Source organism: Narcine bancroftii, chromosome 12 (assembly GCF_036971445.1).
Source record: "Narcine bancroftii isolate sNarBan1 chromosome 12, sNarBan1.hap1, whole genome shotgun sequence".
Classification (NCBI taxonomy): domain Eukaryota; kingdom Metazoa; phylum Chordata; class Chondrichthyes; order Torpediniformes; family Narcinidae; genus Narcine; species Narcine bancroftii.
Window position 1 is genome coordinate 34,469,880 of NC_091480.1, and position 19,228 is coordinate 34,489,107.

At 43.0% G+C, this 19,228-nt stretch overlaps 1 protein-coding gene across 1 annotated transcript in view; it reads left to right on the top strand.

The window, feature by feature from the left end:
* Positions 1-19,228, top strand: part of metrn (meteorin, glial cell differentiation regulator) — a 40,780-nt gene that overhangs the window by 12,681 nt on the left and 8,871 nt on the right. Inside the window, exon 3 of the mRNA XM_069904823.1 lies at positions 16,644-16,703. Coding sequence (XP_069760924.1) covers positions 16,644-16,703 — 60 coding nt within the window. The remainder of the gene's footprint in view (positions 1-16,643; positions 16,704-19,228) is intronic.

The window sequence follows — 19,228 nt, forward strand, 5'->3', positions numbered from 1 at the left end:
TGTAGAAATTGATGTTCTCTCCTTCAGGGTGTAACAATCATTAACAGAAATTGTGCCCCTCTTTGCTTTTGGAGATTTGTTCATTTGTACATAAGTCAGTTTTGCCTTTAGATCGTGATTCCTGAGTTACATAATTGTATGGCCCTTGTGAAATAGGCTTGGGCAATGCATCTTTCCTGACTATATTTTAAACTGCTGCTTGTATAACCAATCCACACATTTGTCCAATAATGAAAGGAGCTTTTGTGTTTCAAATGTAAAACCTCTGCATCCTTCAGTTCATTTCTTCAATAGCGTTCCTTTTCACCTCAAGTTTTTGTATATGGAAAAAAAAGTTTCCAGTTCACTCTAGTGGGGGCAAGGTTAACCTTTAGCATATGGTTCATTTGTCTTTAACAATGCTAAGCATGTGTCGCATCCAAATTCTTCCTTTTGTTTCTTTTCCCCTTCAGCAGGCTGAGGGGCAATAAAATTCAATTCATGTTGAGATACTTTATTAAATGTAGAAATGAGGAAGTACAATTTCTAAAACTGTATCATTTTAATAACTTTGGAAAACCACAAGACTATGCTGTTATCTCAACCTATTCTGTTAATGCAGCTTGTCTTTTAAAGAAAATGAGCTTGCAAAGAACAGATTTGTTGTTTGGTCAAGCAATCTGTTATGTAGATTTATAGAAGTAATTTCTTTCAGAAGGAAAGCTAGACCCTTTTGGTTATGAAGTTTTAGTTTGCTGCTATTGTTATGCAAGAATAGACCTTTTAGCACTCCATATGGTGCAGTCTGGATTCAGGGAAAGAAAAAGCTAAACACGTGTTTTAATTTAAGTGGCATTATAAAATCTATATCGCTTCAATGTAGTTAGAATTTAACTAAGAGTAGAACTTTTAGTCCTGGCCCATATCTCTTTTGAGACTATTTTAAATCAAGGTCCTTTCTCGTGGAGGGGAGGGGGATGTGGGGGCTCATTTGATTGACAATCTCAACAAAACATTCATTGTATCTTTTAATGTTAGTTAAGTGTCATACTTAGTGAAGAAAAGAACTGTGGGTTCTTGTTTGCACATCTATGAGTTGGTGAAGCTGAGATGTGTACTTTGAAAGGAACAACATCAAAGCATGGGACAAAAGAGTTAGATTTAAACCACCTGTATATTGTTACTTGGCAGAGTTGTATTTCAGTACAGCTGGAAACTATACTCGACATGTGACCCTGTCATATGCAGAGTATGTGGAACACAGAAGCAATTTACAACACATGGCTGCTGTGGTTTGGTCTGCAGATAAGTCACTTTGGAAATGTTGAGATTCTGCTTAAATGTTTCTTCTGATTAATTTGTCTGGATAGATGTAAAAGACAGCCCCTAGTGGAGGGAGAAATCCACAGAGTGAATTTTGCTGACATAAGGATGTCTAAGTTAGACGGAGAGCAGCAATTGCTTTAATCATTTTGCATTTCTTCAGTTGAATGTTAAAAGACTAATGGATCACAAATACTGGGTTCGTTTTGGAGAACAGTTAAACAGGCAGAATGGTCTGATTCCATCCTACGTGATTCAGTCTAAATTGGTGCGTTGGTGATAAGAGGGGAGAAATGGCAAAATTCCATGCGCTAAAGTACTTTGGTGAATAGTAAGGTCACATGAATATCGAATCCCCTCAACATTTGGTGCAACACAAGCCCTTTTTACATAGAGATCCTGCAGTACTGCCGTGAAGAAGACCCATCATTAAGCCGGCTTTGCTTGTTTACACTGAACCAAAAATCATCGGGCATAATGCTGGGCCGGTGGCTCATTTTACATAGTAAAGCCAGCATTTCAGGAACAAGTGTGATGTATAACATACACATACACATCCTTTCCTGGTCTGGTCCTGGCGATTCAGCGCTGTGACTACCTCCTCTACAGGCTTAAAGGTGGGACTACAATGACCCCCACCCCCCCTTCATTCCATGTCTGTACCTTTTTGATGGAAGGCATGGTGTAATAAAGGTACAATATTCCCACCTTGAAGTGACTGTTTAAAAGGGGCTACAAATGTAAGACAAGATAGGATAGATATATGGATATGAAGGGTATGGAGGGCTATGGCCCAGGTGCAGATTAGGCAGAATAAATAGTTCTGCTTTCAGTTAACTTTATAATTACATTGAAGCGATGATGAAGTTTATAATTTCACCTTAATTAAAGCAAATTTTTAACTTTTTCTTTCCCCCCATGGACGAGATGGGCCAAAGTATCTGTTTCTGCGCTATAGCCTATGGTGAGAGATGTATCATATTTGTTCACTCCAACCAGGATTGTCTTCTATCATTTGTGCTGAAATTTTGCTTTCCATAAATTATGTATGCTAAAAATTTTGGCACAGTCTGAATCTGCAGAAGGAAGATGTCTTGCACAAGAGTAATGTTCTTGGAGGCCCTCGTTTTAAGTTTGTCTCAAATTCTGCCCAAAACTGCCAAGATCGTTCAGCCATCAACTCTTCCTGTGCTCAGAGAATACACTGCTGGAATAGCTCTTCCAAGGTGTGTTTCTGTGCAATAATTGTTGAGGAAGGACAAGAAGAAAGATGACATTTCCTTTTCCACATGTGCTTCTATCCAGTTTCTGGTGATTCATCTGCCATTGTTTTGCAGTTGTTTATTTTTAGTTAGACACATAAATGACAGTAGGCCTTTCACCCCTTCAAATCTACTGTGAACTCGTACTATCATTACCAAGCAATATCCCTCTATCCTAGATCGCTTCATGCCTTACGTACAATGAAGAACTTCGTCCTCTTCAGCTCTCTGTAGTATTGAATTCCACTTGATCACCACCTGATAAGTGAAGAAATTTCACCTCCTCTTAATAATCTTAAAGCTCTTGCCCTTTAACCTGAGACTGTGACCTCTCTTTTCAGACCTCAAGCCTGGGGAAGGATCCTCCCTGCATCCAGTGTGTCTAGACCTGTCAAAATGTTGTAAATTTCAATCAGATCTCTCCTAATTGTTCCAAATTCATACAAACCGAGTTAACTTAATCTCACTTCGTACAGCAGAATCATCATCCCAGGGGTCAGTCTGGTGAACCGTACTAGCCATAAAGGGAGTGCATTTATTACATTTCTTGGGTAAGGTCAACAAAGTTTGCATGTCATACTCCAGGTGTGGACTGGGCCTACACTATATACTATTAGAGGAACTCTCATCCTTGCTCCAAAAACTTATTGTAAAGACCATGTACCACTTTTGATTTAACTGCCTATTACATCTGTGTGTTTGCTTTCAGGCAGTGGTACACAAGAACACCCAAATCTCTTTGAACATCAGTTCCCAGTCTAACAGGATCTTCTATTACTGAAATGGATAATTTTACTTTACTGTTTTAGTTACTTGCTTAATCACAGACATTTTAAAGTCTCTTCTCAGCGAACTTCAAAATATTATATTTGTGTCCCCATTTCCAACTTATTACGTAATGTAACCAAAGCCTAGACCCCTGTGAGATCTCACCATTTGGTTATTTTTAACCCAACAAAATTCGCCCACTTATTCAAACCTGCTTTGTAGCTGTCAACAGTGCAAATACAATTAGTTTTGGATTTAAATTCCCAATGGTATGAAAGAAATTAAAGCTAAATGATGTAGCCTATTATTTTTGTAAGGCAAATGTTTCAATAAAGTTGAAAACCTGAATTATTACATTAGCCGCTTTCAGGCGGAAGAGCTGGGAGAATGCGGGTGTGTGTGAAGCGACATTCAGGTGGCAGCGCTGGCGCTGTTCTGGTACCTGAAAGGTCCGCAGCGGGGAGAGGCGCCGCGGAGCAAAACCGGCTCCTGTCGACTGTGGCCGTAGTCTCGCCCGCTGTCAGGGCTGGGCCGGTCAGCGTGAGACTACGTGGCAGGGGCGGCCCGCGCGGGCCACCTCTGCCCCAAAGTTCCACGCTAGCCACTCCAGACCTGATGCCGCCCCTGCCCCGACATCCCACGCCGGCCGCCCCGCCCCGAAGTCCTGCGCTGGCCACCCCACCCTGACGTCCCACGCCAGGGGGCAGGGGCAGTGGTGAGGGGGACTGTGAGGCAGCAGGGAGACTGTCGGGCAGCAGGGAGGGGGGTCGCCGGCTGGTTGACATCAGCCGCCCCCACAGCAGCTAAGCTGTTGCTTTCAGGTGCCTCAGGGACTGCTCAGATGCAGAGATTATTCCTTCCCGAGGAGGGTTGGGTGAGGACTCCTCCAGTCGGGTAGAATATGCAGCTTTGCATCAGGATATTTTGGCCACCTGAAAGCTTATAAAAACCCCATCATTTTTGGAACAAAGATTTTGGTCAATAAAACATTGAGGTCATTTCAACCTTATTCTCTTGCTCATACTGTCCTCTCTGCTTAATAGCTTATCCCTCTAAGCTACTTCATGAATAGAAGTTAAATGTGTTTTTTTCTGTGCAAATCTGGTTTTGTTTATTTACTAATAACAGTAATTTTGTTTGCATTGTCAAGTTTTACAGGTCCCCACCCAATTTTCACTACTATGCTAATCAGTTAATTGGCCATTTACCTGGTTGTTCAGCCAGTGCAGGTGTTACACTCCAAGCCATTTTACATCCAGGGTGTTAGGCCCTTTCAGGTGGGGGCCCTGAACACCCCCCTTGTAAAGCTGCATAATCTCCCCCCTTGCGGTTTAAGACATACTCACCTGAATACAGCAGAAGTGCTTTTGAGGTGCTGATGCCGACCCTCCTCGGGGAGGGATAATTGGCGGAGTGCTGCGCTCCGCCAACGCACCTGAATGTGCAGCTGCTGTAAACATCTGTCTGGGGGCGGGCTTATGACTCTATCAGCCCTCGACCCAACTCCCTGCTGCCTGACAGCCCCCCGCCCTGCTACCTGATGTCCCCTGCCCCACGGGGGAGGAGAGGTCAGCAGAGGCGGCCGTGGGGGGGGGGGGGTGCAGGCTGTCATAGCCCGGCTGGCGGCTCTACGCTGGGCTCAAAATGCGGCATAGCAGTGGCGGCCTTCCCTACAAATCATCACTCATGCAGCTGGAACTTTGATTTAATCCACAGCATTAAAATTTGTAGCTCTTGATCTATGAAGACTACTTCAGCAAAGAGCACCAGGTCTGGCCAAAGTTTTTTCTTCATTGACCCAAATTCAGATTTATTGTCAGAGCACAAACATGACATCATGTGTACACATGTAAACAAATACAGAATTGTAAATAAACTTATTGCAACATAGAACTAGAAAAAAATCAATACAATGCAAAATTAAGACCCATTAAATGAGTCCCTCATTGAGTTTGTGGTTGAGGATTCTGATGGTGGAGGGGGGGCAGTTGTTCCTGAACCTGGTGGTGTGAATCTTGTGGCACCTGTACTTCTTTCTTGAGAGCAGCAGTGAGAACAGAGCATGTGCAGGGTGGTGTGGGATCTTTGATGATTGCTGCTGCTCTCCGACACCAACGTTCCCCGTTGATGTTCTCGAAAGTGGGGAAGGTTTTGCCTGGGATGTCCTGGGCTGTGACCACTACCTTTTGGAAGACTTTCCGCTCAGGGGTATTGGTGTCCTCATACCAGACCACGATGCAGCCGGTCATCACACTTTCCACCAGTTACCTGTTGAAATTTGCCAGGGATTCTCGTGTCCTACCAAACCGTCACAAACTCCTGAGGAAGTAGAGGCGCTGACATACTTCCGTTATGATGCCATTAGTGTGGTGGGTCCAGGAAAGATCCTCCAAAATAGTGCTCACCATCTCCACCTCTGATCCCCCCCCCAATGATCACTGGATCGAAAACCTCCGGTTTTCCCTTCCTGAAGCCAACAACCAGATCCTTGCATTCAATGTGCTCATTGAAAAAAACCATTTAAAAACAATATAATGTGGAACCACTGACCATTGCACAAGAGCTGGAAAATTTGCCTCCATAGGCACCTACTGTTGGGTAGTGTGGGTCCCAATTATTCTCTAATATACTTGTATAACTTGGTATACTACCCTCATTATTAAGGGCAGTAGCGTGTGATGCTTGCACGAGCCGAGTGTAGGCAGACCAGGAGATCCAGAACCAAATTGTTGACTGGCCCTACCTATCAATGGACGTAGCTTGACCTGCTGTGTTCCTCCAGCCTCTCTTTGTTTACTCAAGATTGCAGCATTTGTACATTTTATGACTGTAATCATAGCTAATTTGAGTTCAGTACTACTGGGAATGTACCTCACGTCATACGTTTTATCCCACTGCAGCAGGAAATATTTTCCTCACCACCTTTTCTATTTCCCCTCCACCCCTACCTATTTAACAAACCATAACTTCTTGTCGTGTCGGTGGTCGATCTTGTTATTTGTTTTTAAACATTGATAGAAATACAGCTTCTACAATCCATTGGGTGTGGCAGAAATATGATGGACCTGTGGTCTTGGTATCTAGCCAAGTTTCATTGTTTCTCAAGGTCAGAGAAATTGAGTGATCAATTAAATATGTTTGATATGATACTAACTGTGGTGGTACACCACCGGCCTACTGCAGGGGGAAACCTCTGTACCTGCAGGAGTGTAAGGGGACAGGATAACACCTGGCCAGCTGTCAATCAGTCGGCCTGAAGGGATCAAGCCCCACCCGATCGGGTGTCAATCACCCTCCGGGATATAAGCCTGCGCCGGCATCCCGAGGCCTCACTCAGCCAGCCTGGCTCTGTGGAAGTCTTTGTGGATTAAAGCCTATTGCACAATCTTTACCTTGTGTGTGTTTGATTCTGGCTAACAGCACACCACATTAACAATGAGTGTTTGGAAATTCACCCGCAGATATTAACACATTAACTTTGCCTCCACTGTTTTATCTGCTTCAGAATTCCATTTCTAATTTTATTTCTCTGTCCACTTTCTTGCCAGTCCCGATGAAGGGTTTCAACCTGAAACATTGTCTATCTCTTGCCTTTCATTGATGCTGAGTTTTCCAGCATTTTGTGTGTCATTCCATTTACAATACCATTTTCAGGCATCACAGTCGAGTTAGGATGAGAGGTGATCTCCAGGGTCAGATTAACGTAGTAGTGAGAGTAGCAGATGCTGCGGGCCCCGGATTTTCAAGGGCCCCCGCGTTTATTGACCATGAGAAATATTTTTGGTTTCATCTTTGTGCAGTGGGTAGGAGATTCCACTAATAGGCTGCATTAATAACTCCATTTAAAGGTAATAATTGGGCTAAAATCGCTAACCTTAAAATTTAACCGGGGTTATTAACACAGACTATCCCCAGCAGCTCGCCCAACAGCTCAATGGGTGGGGAGCAATGGCCGTCTTTGTTACCCATAATCCCACCCCCCAGGCAGCTGGAACCGCTCTGTTAGTGTCAGCGCTAGGGAAACAGGATGGTTCCAGCTGTGTGGGGGATTACAGGTTACCAAGATGGACATAGATCCCGCATGCTGCCAGCTGCCACCGTCGCCATCATGAGCTTTGTTTTAACAGAGAGAAGCTGCATCCACCGGCCCTGTCCCCCGTCCCGGGGGGCAGGGAGAGGTTGCGTTCCCCCAGTCCCGTCCTCTATCCTGCTGGGCAGGGAGAGGTCCCTGACCCCCGTCGAGGGGAGGGGAGTAATTTCAGTGTAGGTGCTTCCACCCCTCACCGCGCATGTGCCAGCTGGCACTATTTAGGGCCCCTTTAAAATATTTGCTACAGGGCCCTGCAATACATTAATCCACCACTGATGATCTCTGAACTATTCCTGAGAGGAATAGATCAGGTGAACGCAGAAAGTCTTTTGCCCAGAGTAGGGGGATTGAGAACCAGAAGACGTAGGTTTAAGGTGAGGAGGGAGAGATTTAATTTAACACACAACGTGGTAACAGGCCCTGCCAGTTCATGAGCCTGTGCCACTCAAATCCCCCAATTAACCTGCAATACCCATACATTTTGAAGGGTTGAGAGGAAACCAGAGCACACAAAAGAAATCCACACAGTCACGGGGAGAACGTACAACCTCCTTACAGACAGTGCCAGATTCGAACCCTCATCGCTGGCCCTGCAATGACGTTGCACTAGGTGTGCTACCCAGGAACCTGGGGGTGGTGGGGGTATGGCACAAGCTGCCAGAGAAGGTCATTGGGGCAGGTGCTATTATGACGTTCAAGAAACATTTGGATGGATGCATGGATTGAAGAGGTTTGGTCAAACTCAGATAGATGGGACTATTGTGGCTTGGGCATTTTGGTCGGCAGAGGCACATTGGGCCAAACGGTCTGTTTCCACACTGTATGACTATTTCCATTTCCATACAACACATTTAATGATTATGACCAGAAGTGATCAGCAAGCTCTCAACTGCAGCTCTTCCATTGACTCTAGTGCCGTACAATATGCTCCACCTATACCCCCCTGCTTCCAATGAGCTCCGTAGACTTGGTGTGGCTGGAATTGTTATTTTAACATTATTCGGAAGTACAGGCATTATTTGTTGTTTTGCTGTTGCTACTGCACTGAATCGGATGTATTTTAATCTTTGAGGTGGCAAGGTTTGCATGAAGGCAGATAGCACAACACTATCACAGCACCAGCGACTTGGGTTCGAATCCAGCACCGTCCGTAAGGAGTTTTATGTCCTCCCTATGTCTGAGTGGGCTTCCTCCAGTTTGCTCTGGTTTCCTCCCATCCTCCAGAAACGTGGGGCTTGTCATTTAATTGGTATATTTGGGCAGCGGGGGCTCATGGGCCAGAAGGGCCTGGATTTAAAAATAAATGAAAAAAATCCATAGAATAACTCGCTTATAAATTAGAGGAACTCCACATCCTAATTAAAATGTGAAAATTTAGTTTTAAAGTTTTGCTAAATTAAACGATGAAAATATTTCCATGAACGTTCATTTAAACACTTAGTAAGCTGACAGATCTTGATCCTTGGAGATTTTCCTGATGATATACAAATTGACCAGATAGTTGAAGGATGATGAGGGACGAAGGCTTTGTATTGCAGTTCATTAGGGCAGAAAACAGTCAAGATCAAATTTGGTTCATCCACCACTGCAGGGGAGATTGCTTGGATTTGAGTCTGCATACTGTATTTGAATATGTTCCCAGGACTAGAAAATTATGACTATGGAGATGTGGGAGTTAATTGAGGTGCATAAAATGGAGATGTTTGGATAGAATAAATTGGAAGCACAATTGTGGTGTGGATCGTTGATGATTGCTGGTCCTCTCCAGTGATGTCCAGGGCCTGCGATGCATAGCTGTTTTCAGTATGATCATTTCTTAGCCTTAAGGTAAAATCGCAGAAATGCTGGAGGAACTCAGCAGGTCTTGCAGCATCCAGAGGAGATAAAGATATATAATTGATGTTTCGGGCTCGGGTATATCTTTACCTCTTATGGATGCTGAGATTCATACGTTGAGGAGTGAAACTCTTTGGCTCCTATGGACGCTGTGTCCTCCAGCATTTCTGTGTTTTTACTACAGTCACAGCATTTGTAGACTTTTGTGTTTCATGTTACCTTGGTCTCCTGAAAGTATTGTATTAGAAACACATATCTTGACTAAAGTTTAAGTGACCCCCCTACCCCCCACCCCCCTAGGTTCAATCAACCTTGCACAGTCATTTATCAAATTGTAGGGCTCAGCAGTTAAGGTGAGGTCATAAAGCACAGCTGGAGGCCAAGCTGGAGATGTCTGATGACGCCTGGGAGATTGAATGTGTTTACACTTCTCCGACCCTCACAAACTATTTGTGGCTATTAGGCCTTGAAGGATAAACTCTGTTTAAATTCAAACACATTTAACCATTAAAACAATAACCAGGCAAGTTCCTGAGGCTGAAATTTATTTTGCCTGCACACCTTATTTTTAAAATATTAAACATTACACTATGCACTTCGACAACTTCTTCCACCAACTTCTGTTTTAGTTGGGCTTGTGACAGAGCAATGTCCTCTCCCCGGAAGCAGACTCTCACTCGGGGTATATTATTTTAGGTGTGCAATTCTGCATAGCAGAAGTAAAGTGGTTTTGGCAGAAAGAATACAGGTACACAATACTTTATCCTGAACCCTTGGGGGACAGTGTGTTTTGATTTTTTTGGATTTCGGAAAGCCAGATATAAGCCCACCCGAAATGTGCTGCCATATCCACCTCCACCACCTTCCGGTTGCGTTGCCATATCCCCCCCTCACCACTTCGCCCGCTCGACTCGCACTGCCGTCTCGCTCCCCATTTGCCGGATTTTGGAGCTTTCCGGATTTTAGAAGTCCGGATAAAGGATTGCGTGCCTGCACCATATTTTCCCGTTTGTTAGACTCTAATGCTCTACTGGGTCTGATTAACTGGATGCAGTACCCTAAACTCATCATCTGATTTTTCACCCCCCCCCAACTTCCTTTTCTTTCTTTGACTTTCTTTAACCTGATGAGGAAACTGTATCCAGTGCTAAGGCTGCTCTGAGTCTAAATACAAAGGAGACATTTTAAACCTTTCATTGTGGTCTGTGCAATTCTAGAAGAAAGGAAAATATATGCTTGTAATCAAAGCTGTTCCAACTAGTTCAGTGTTCCTTCCAGCCATACTGGAAAATCAGAATGGTTCCATTGCTTTCTTCTACAACTGAATTAAGAGGTGGTCCATTCATTCTCATTATTTGGGTTCAGTGCAGCGAAACCCACCTCTCACCAGCACCCTACTGATATAGCCCCTATGCTTTGGCCCAGAACTCTGCAATTGCTGAGCTTAACTGAGACAGATTGTTCATCGAGATTTTGGGTCCCGTCTCTGGAAATTACCCACTGGCTAGTGAAAGCCCCAACTGACCGTAATGGGGGGAAGAATAGGAGTAATGGGGAGGTGTGGAGGAAGAGGGTTTGAAAAATTCGAATGGTGTGATCTCCAGGAATGCTGCCTGTGGCCTAGAAATTCGACCATTTAGCCTACCACTTTTACTATCTTGTGCAATAGAACTTGATAAATGGTACTTGTTGCATCTTGATGGCAGGTTTGCAAATTCTCCTGGATCTTCCAAATAGATATGACAAAATGCATAGAGCCGCACAGTTTAGTCATAAATGCATGGCCTGTGGATGGCTTGGGATGTCCATGGAGGAGCAAACTCTCTTGATCAACATGTGTCCTGATCAGTAGAGTGAAAAGATGGCCAGTCTAACCTAATGCATTCAAACACCTATGATGGTCCTCCTGGATTGTGTACTTTCTAGCTACAAAAACAGCTTCTTCCCCTCTGCCATCAGATTTCTGAATGGACAATGAACCACAGACACTTTACCTTCTTTTGCTCTATTTAAAAAAAACCACAAATATTGTGACCTGCTCATGACAATACTAATTCTGATTCTTCAGATTCTGATCTTGTTTCCGCTTCCGAGGGCTCCGTCCGGTTTCCTCCCATTATTCAAAAACGTACCAGTGGTGCAGGCTAATGGGGTGTAAAATGGCCTGTTACCATGCTGTAGGTCTGTTTAAAATTTAACTTTAAATTCCTTCTACCATATCGATGACCTGACCTGTAGTTTTCCTTGAGAAAGAAATTTCCAGGATTTGCACACCTGTACTTTCCATTTGTTATGGCATTGTGCTTTGCTTAAGCTTTCAGTGCATTCTTACAGCATTAAAGATTCAGTGTAAGCTGTGTTTCAAACAAGATATGCTTATTATCAAGAAAAATGAATTCTTGTTTTGTTGAGATATGATATGAGCCATTAATTAACAAACAGCACCATGTCTTGGAGTAAATTGCCACAAATGCATTTCTAGCTTGTTATTCTTGTGATCAGTTGAAATAGGAGACTGAACATTGAGAATTTACATTTAACCATGAGATGGACGTAAACAATAAAGAGCACAAAATGCACCTCAAAGGTCAACTTGGATAAACACTTTTATAATTTTCAGTGGTAAAACTCCATGCAACAGATATAAACGGGGTGGGAATTGTTCATATTGCTGTAAAGAGTTTTCATATTCCTCACTGACCTATGCCATTTGTTTCCAGGGATGTTCTAGGCATAGCCGTGACATTTTTGTTTACATCTTGCTGATTGAAATATTTCTTAAACACATGCAGAGATATTTGAAGGGATAGAAACTGGTGTGTCAACTGTTAGTCTGACTCCGGCACAATTTTCAGGCCTCAGGATAGGTGTAGGCAAAGAGAGTAGGTAGAAGAGGTCCCAAAGGAAGGATATCCCATACCTATTGGTTGAGGGAGTGTAAGGAGAAAACCATCTTGCTACTTATACAACATTAAGGATTACAGTGCAAAACAGCTCTCTCCCCCTCCCCCCCCATGTTGTGTCAACCTATTTAAACCTACTTCACAACAACCTAATCCTTCCTTACCTCACACCTGTAACCCACTAATGTACTTGCATCAAGGTGCCTATCTAAGAGTCTTTTGAATTTCCCTGTTGTACCTGCCTCTGCCACCTCCCCTGGGAATGCACTCCAGGCACCCACCACTCTTGAGTAAAAAAAAAACATACCTCTCTGGAACTTTCTTCCATTCACCTTAAACAGATGTTCTCTGGTACTTGGTATTATCATCTTGAGCAAAGGGTACTTGCTGCTCTCCCTGATCAATGCCTCTCACAGTCTGATATATACTGAGTAAATCTTCGCACATCCTTAGTTTCCCAATGCTCTTGGCATCTTGCCATCTTTTACACTGGAAAATGCCTGCGTTTGATTACACCTATGCAGGTTTTGGAGCACTTCAGTACAAAGGGCCGTAATGGCTTCAAGACGAGGAAATATTCAGGTTTTTCAAATGCACTGAAATGCATTGAATTTTTAAAAATTATTTTAGTTTTTAATTGTTTTTTTTCTATCTTCTCAGTTTTCAGATATTTTTGAATATTTGATATCACTGACAGTTGAGCTCTGATTTCTGCCTAGGCTCGTAGCTCAACCAGTTGCCAAATCTCCAGGCCTGGCAAATACATTGGGCATATTATTTTACATTATGAAGGACTATACTCATCTAGAAGGTGCCGCAATTATTAAGTTTTGGTTTAATGGGACCAGCAAGCATTTGTGTGCAGAGGTCAGATGTGTCCCAGCCTTGGCCAGATTTAAAGCCAATAATGTTGAATGTGTTCAACAATAGCCTATGTGATGGTTATTTCATGTCCTTACATCTGCAGAGTACAAGACAGGGCTGGAACAAGCACTGATGGGGAAAGAAAAACTGACATCCAGCAAAGCCAAATCCAACTCACAGCATCTAATAGCCTGAATATGCCTCGGATTGTCTGATCTCGGAAGCTAAGCAGGCTCAGGCCTGGTCAGTAATTGGAGGGGAGACTACCGAGGAACACCAGGTGCTGTGGGTCGCTGTGAGGGGTGCTGGTCAGTGGCAACTCTCTGTCTGCCGTATGGGAGACAAAAGCTAAAGAATTTCATGTATGTTACATTCCAATAATGGAACCTTTACTCCTGGGTTTTGTTAGGTCTGCTTTGTTCATGAATGAGTGAGACAAACACCAGGCTGAGTCGAAATCGGGGTTCTTTGTTCTTTATTACCGGATTGTAACACTTGCGACTAAACATTGTTAGTCGGAGAATGCATTCTGCCGTTATCAGCAAAATGGTGATTTTTTATACCCTTGGATACATGCTTAGAACATCATCATATCATTACTTGTCCAATGACTAAAACTGTTGCTATCCTTTCCCTGCTAGCTTCCTGCCTCTCAATCCATCAATGTCTCTCTTATCTTGTAAGTACAAGGATGCATTCTGTTACTCCTTAGTACTGGGTGACTCCTTCTCCGGTCCCATCTCATGATGTTTTACCTAACAGGAGTACAAGGACACCTCCCCTTCTTGTTACTGCCCTGTACAGGGTAACTCCCTACACATTCCCATCTCATGATGTTTTACCTTACAATTTCCAGCATCCAAATGCAGTCTTTGTGAATTCTGAATGCCTCTGACATTTGAAGGATTCAAAATATTTAAAAATAATTAATATAAAATTGTTTTCTATGATAACTTACATGGTAAGTTAACTTTGTCCCTTGAAGCTATTAATGTTCATCTGAATACTGACTTACACAACATGGAATTTTATCTTCTTTGAATGGATACATGTTTTTCTCTCGGTGTCCTAAAAAGATAGTAAAATTTACTGACTGTCTTGACATGTTTTAGAATGTTTAATGGATTTCCCATTTTCACTTCAATGTGTTTTTTTTAAAATTCCCTCAATGACAATTGTCTCCAAATGATTTCTGAACGAGGTTTAAAAAAACTAACTTGAGTGCGGATAACCGGGGTTGAAATTTCCAGTAAAACCATAAAGCTGGGTAAACTCAGCAAGCACTGTACATGATATAGCAAAGATACACCAACGTTTCGAGCTTGAGCCCTTCGTCAAGGTATGGGTGTCATCAAAGCATCGAATTTTTCTAACCGGGATCTTCCGGTCCATATTTATAACTCTCAAACTTGCTCTTTTAAATTAGGAGATAATGAGTATGATTGCAGTTACAGAGGATTCAGATTTTAGTTGATGAAATCAAAGTTGATCAATTACGGTTACATTTGGAGGTGACTTAATAGCTGACATTCATCTGGCCCTTTCTAAGGGTGGATGTAGCAGGCAACTCTGCCTGTAAGGACACTGCTCTGGTACAAATGGGGAATATTGTTCTACTGGGCACGTGTTTGTAGATAATGTTTCTTTTAAAATCTATTGACAAGCTGAATAAGTGTATTCTGAATTACAGTGGTAAATAGATTGTTTACCAGAACTAGATCATTATCCTGCAGCTATTGGTTGATGCGGCTGTTTCACCCAACATTTAGCCTGGCTCCAACTTACTGTAATTACATTCCCAGTGGGTATTATTCTTAAAAGCTAACTAGGCTCCCACTTTCACAAGAACATAATAACGTTTACATGCTGCGTCGTGACAAAATATTCCAATATGGCCCAGTTTTGACATTGTCTGCTACATATTTGATGCTTGTGTGTTTTGTTCTTTATGGTAACGTTGAACGTTCTCGACCAAACATTTCTCCATAAGGTAGAGTGATTGCCCCAACGGGACTGACTGCCTCTCTAGTGGCTTTGCAACATTGTAACTTTATGTAATTCAATGGGGTTTGAACTATTTTTGCTTCAAGCATTATACAGAAACTCTTGTCACTGAAATGCTTCAAGCTGTGGTTTACTGGTCTGGGAATAAGGGAAGCTTTTGAACAGAAATACCACTTGGGCTAAGCATGCATTTTGAAATTAGGGTGGTTGTGAATAGGCTTTATTGTACTACAATGTTTTGTTCATCAAAGATGATTAAATAAACCTCTCAGTTGAAAAGTACATTGCATGTTTTCAATAAAGTGCTTTCCAAAAACCTGACAAATTAAAGCTTTGGTTACTTCAGCCTTTTCAAGACTTAATTAGAGTCTTTGCAGATAATTTAACTCTTGTTGATGGGTGAAAGGTGGGTGATGGGGTGTTGGCAGCCCATTTAACACCTTTTTTTTAATTTATGTTGGAATTTGGAAGGTCTAAATGTGTTCTCACCTCATTATCAAGGAAGAGAAAACCTGGGTAGCAATCCTGCTTCCAGCCTGAATCTGTAAGCATCACACCATATCCATATCTCTCCACTGTTGACAATTTTACATTGTCCGAGGTTGTACATTGGAAGGGATGCTGTGGAACTTCATCCCAGCAGAAGTCAGCACCTTCAAAAAATGAATGGTGATAACAAACAGTTTTATACAGGACAGCTAGAAGGACAAAGCAGGGATCTGCCATCATTAGGCACTTTCAAGTAGGGAAAACACCCGTCTGTAAAGGCTAAAGGTGTACCTTTCTGAATGTGTCATGGCCAGCTCCAAGGCACCGATTCCAACCCTTCTTGGGGAATGATAATCGGCGGAGCACACCCAAATGTACAGCCACACAGCAGATGGTTAGCGGCGGGCTGATGATGCCATCAGTTTGTGACCCATCTCCCTGCTCACCCCTCTCCCTCCATGACCCCCTCAAGGCAGGGACGGTGGGCGGGAACCGTTGGGGTAGCAGGGGCTGTCAGGGCAGTGGGAGCCGGCAGGACAGTGTGAGCCAGCCATCAGTGGGGGCCATCTGAGCAGCAGGAGCCGGCGGGGCAGCGAGGACTGGTGGGAGCTGTCAGGGGGCAGTTGGCGCAGGCTGTGACAGACTCACCGGGCCCCTTTGGCATTCGGAGCCACTCTCTGCAGCTCAAAACGTGACAGCACAATGGCTGTCTTCCCGACCGATAATCTCCCATGCAGCTAGAACTGTTCTGGGAAACACAGAGCGGTTCCAGCTATATAGGGGATTTTGAGTCGGGAAGATGGCCATTTCTCTGCCTCGTATATATGACGGGTAGCGTTATGGCACCAGTTGCCCCGCGTCCATCGGCTCCGGAGAGCGTTATGGGGTGCCTCTCGATATGAATGTGACGCTGAAGCAGTCTTTTAGGGCTGCTTGCTGAAAGGTAAGTTTTAAGTTTCGATCCGCTCTTGTAGCCGGCCTCCAGGCCTGACATGAAATGGTCTATTGCTGATATATGTGACAATTTTCCTTGAAGGCAATTGAGAGGTGTTCATTACATTTTAATGTCCAATGGATGACTAAAACGTTCAAAAGACTAAGTGTGCTATTTTCTTCTGGTTCCAGAAGCCTGTCGGCCATGCAATGATACAGAAGTTCTTATGGCTGTCTGCACAAGTGATTTCGGTAAGTCTTATTTTGCCCATTTTTTACTTTCTTTCTCAATTACTGCCACTGTCCAGTTTCCAGCTTCATTGCTTACTGGTTTGGCAGTGCATTCTACTGTGAAGCTGGTTGATTCAAGACTGGAGGGTCTACAATTTACTAAAGTCAATGAATTGATGGGTTCTTTCCACAAATGTTGCCTGCTCCATTAGAAATGACCTGAATGTTGACTTTTTATTGCCACAGCAGAAATAACAATCCTTAAATCTGATGCATGTCAATTAATAAGACATGATTTCCTTTTGGAGATTTTGTAAGTTTAATTAAAAATTTAAACGATTCTGGAAGAAAAAATCATCATATTTGGACATAACATCTCAGGAAAATCGCTACTATTGAAAGTTAATTGCCTCTGAAGCGACTGGATGAATAACCAGGCAGATGTTTCTGAGGATTCGATGGCTTATGTCTTGGTGTAAATTATTTGAAAAGAGATTAACAGTGCACTCCCCAGAAACATCTGGCTGGTTATTTACCCTGCTCTGTCAGGTAGAAGTAAAACAGCCCATGTTTTCAAACAGCAAACAAGTTGTATTGATGTTTATTCCTTGACAGAGCTTCACTAAAATGAATGATCTGGGAATTTTTGCTGCTGTTTCTAGGCTTTGCTGACAAACTTAAAATAATGATTCCATTGCAAATGTATGAATGAAATAATTTGGTTCATTGGAAACTGACTCTTCATGCAACTATGTCCATTTTGGTATCAAGCACTCATTCACACCAATCCCATTATTTTCCTATAGCAACCACAATTCTCCCCAAATTTTATCAATTATTCGCACATCTTGTGGCAACTAATCTGCATATTTTTGGGATGTGTGAAGAAACTGGAGCACCTGAAAGGAGCCCATGTGGTCACAGAGAATATGCAGGCTCTGTCCAGGCTGCTCTGGAGGTCAGGATTCACCCCAGGACACTAGAGTCCATTGGTTGTACCACCATTAACCCAAATGTTGCAGAGCGCTTCATAAAGGCATTCAGTATGGTTGAAATGCACTTCAGGTTTAATGAAATAGGATGACAACCAATTCCAACTGGAAATTTGACTGGATGCTTCCTAACATGAGTGCGTTTGACATGATTATTGCTTTGGACCTGTATCTAATTGTGGTGTATTGGACCTTTGTGGTATATCAAACTAGGAGGGAAATGATCCGTTTTGGTCACTGCCAGGATATCCACCTTTACGCACCTCCCACCCAAGATCAGTCCAGGCCTTAAAACCTCTCAGACCCTGAAACCCCTGATCTGCCCGATAACCCTCCAATCAGTGGACCAATCCTTTTGATCACACCTATGGAGGCCAGGACTTCCCAACCCTTAACCTGACTGCTGATACTACATGAGTTGCATCTTCCAAACTTCCCTTCCCCGTAACACTCCTTTCCTCACCTCAGCATCAGCCATGGGCACCAACGTGTGCAGTGGTCACATGGTTAATGACACACTGCTGCTTTGCTTAGCATGCCTGTCTCCTGCTATAACTTCTTGCTGGACTTGGTTTGGTTTTGGAATATTTCTCCTGTTATCTCCAAAATATTAAATATTACGTTAACTCAAGGCTTCTGAGGAGCTTTATCTCCCTGTCTCCTTTAAGATGCTTCTAAAAACTTAGCTCCCTGCCACTCCCACCATATTTCCTTCTGTTGTTCAGAGTCAAGTGTTATAATATTTAATGCCTCAGGATCCTGTAAAATTAAAGGTGCCACATAAAAACGCTGTTGTGGATGAAACATTTAAAACCAATATCCTATAACAATTGAAATTGCATGAATGGAAATATCCTTTAACAGTTTGTGCGCAGGGAAGTGCCAAAGACCTGTAGGCTAACTAACCTCTGTTATATTGAAACTTGAGAATTGTCTGCAGCATTTCAATTTAAGATGGATAATGGCCAGAATCAGACTATATTGGGATTTTCTACCTGATAGAATTTATTGAACACATAATTGCTAAGCACATTTGGAAACTGAGCTTGCCTGTTGTGGACCTTTTGTTCCACCTCTATGCAAGTGAATGGGTGACTAGTGACATCAAACCTTCGAGCAACATTGGAGCAAAATTATTCTGCAAGAATCACCTGGAGGCCCAATCTTATCACGACCCCTGGAGGAGTGTACAAGGCATCCGTTGATTTGTTTACAGTTCCATAAAGTGTTTTGCTTTTGTTACTGATCATTCTCACCATTCATTGATTATTTAACAGTTGTCTCTTGGGCCAATACTCTTCTTCCAATATTTGTTTCCAACACTTCTTCCTCTGCCCCAGTCAATCTGCTTCCCAGCTCATGCCTTGCACCAATTCCACTTTTAGCAATGGAGGAACTTGTGAGCAACGTACCTGTTCTTGCTCTTGGTTGTGCTAGGCCTGATGTGTGTTCCAGAATGTCAAAGAGCTTGATGAGAACATCATTCCCCATTCCATAACGGGTGCTGGGTTCCATTGGGAGTGTTGCTTTAATGGTTAGGGCAGCACAGTTGGC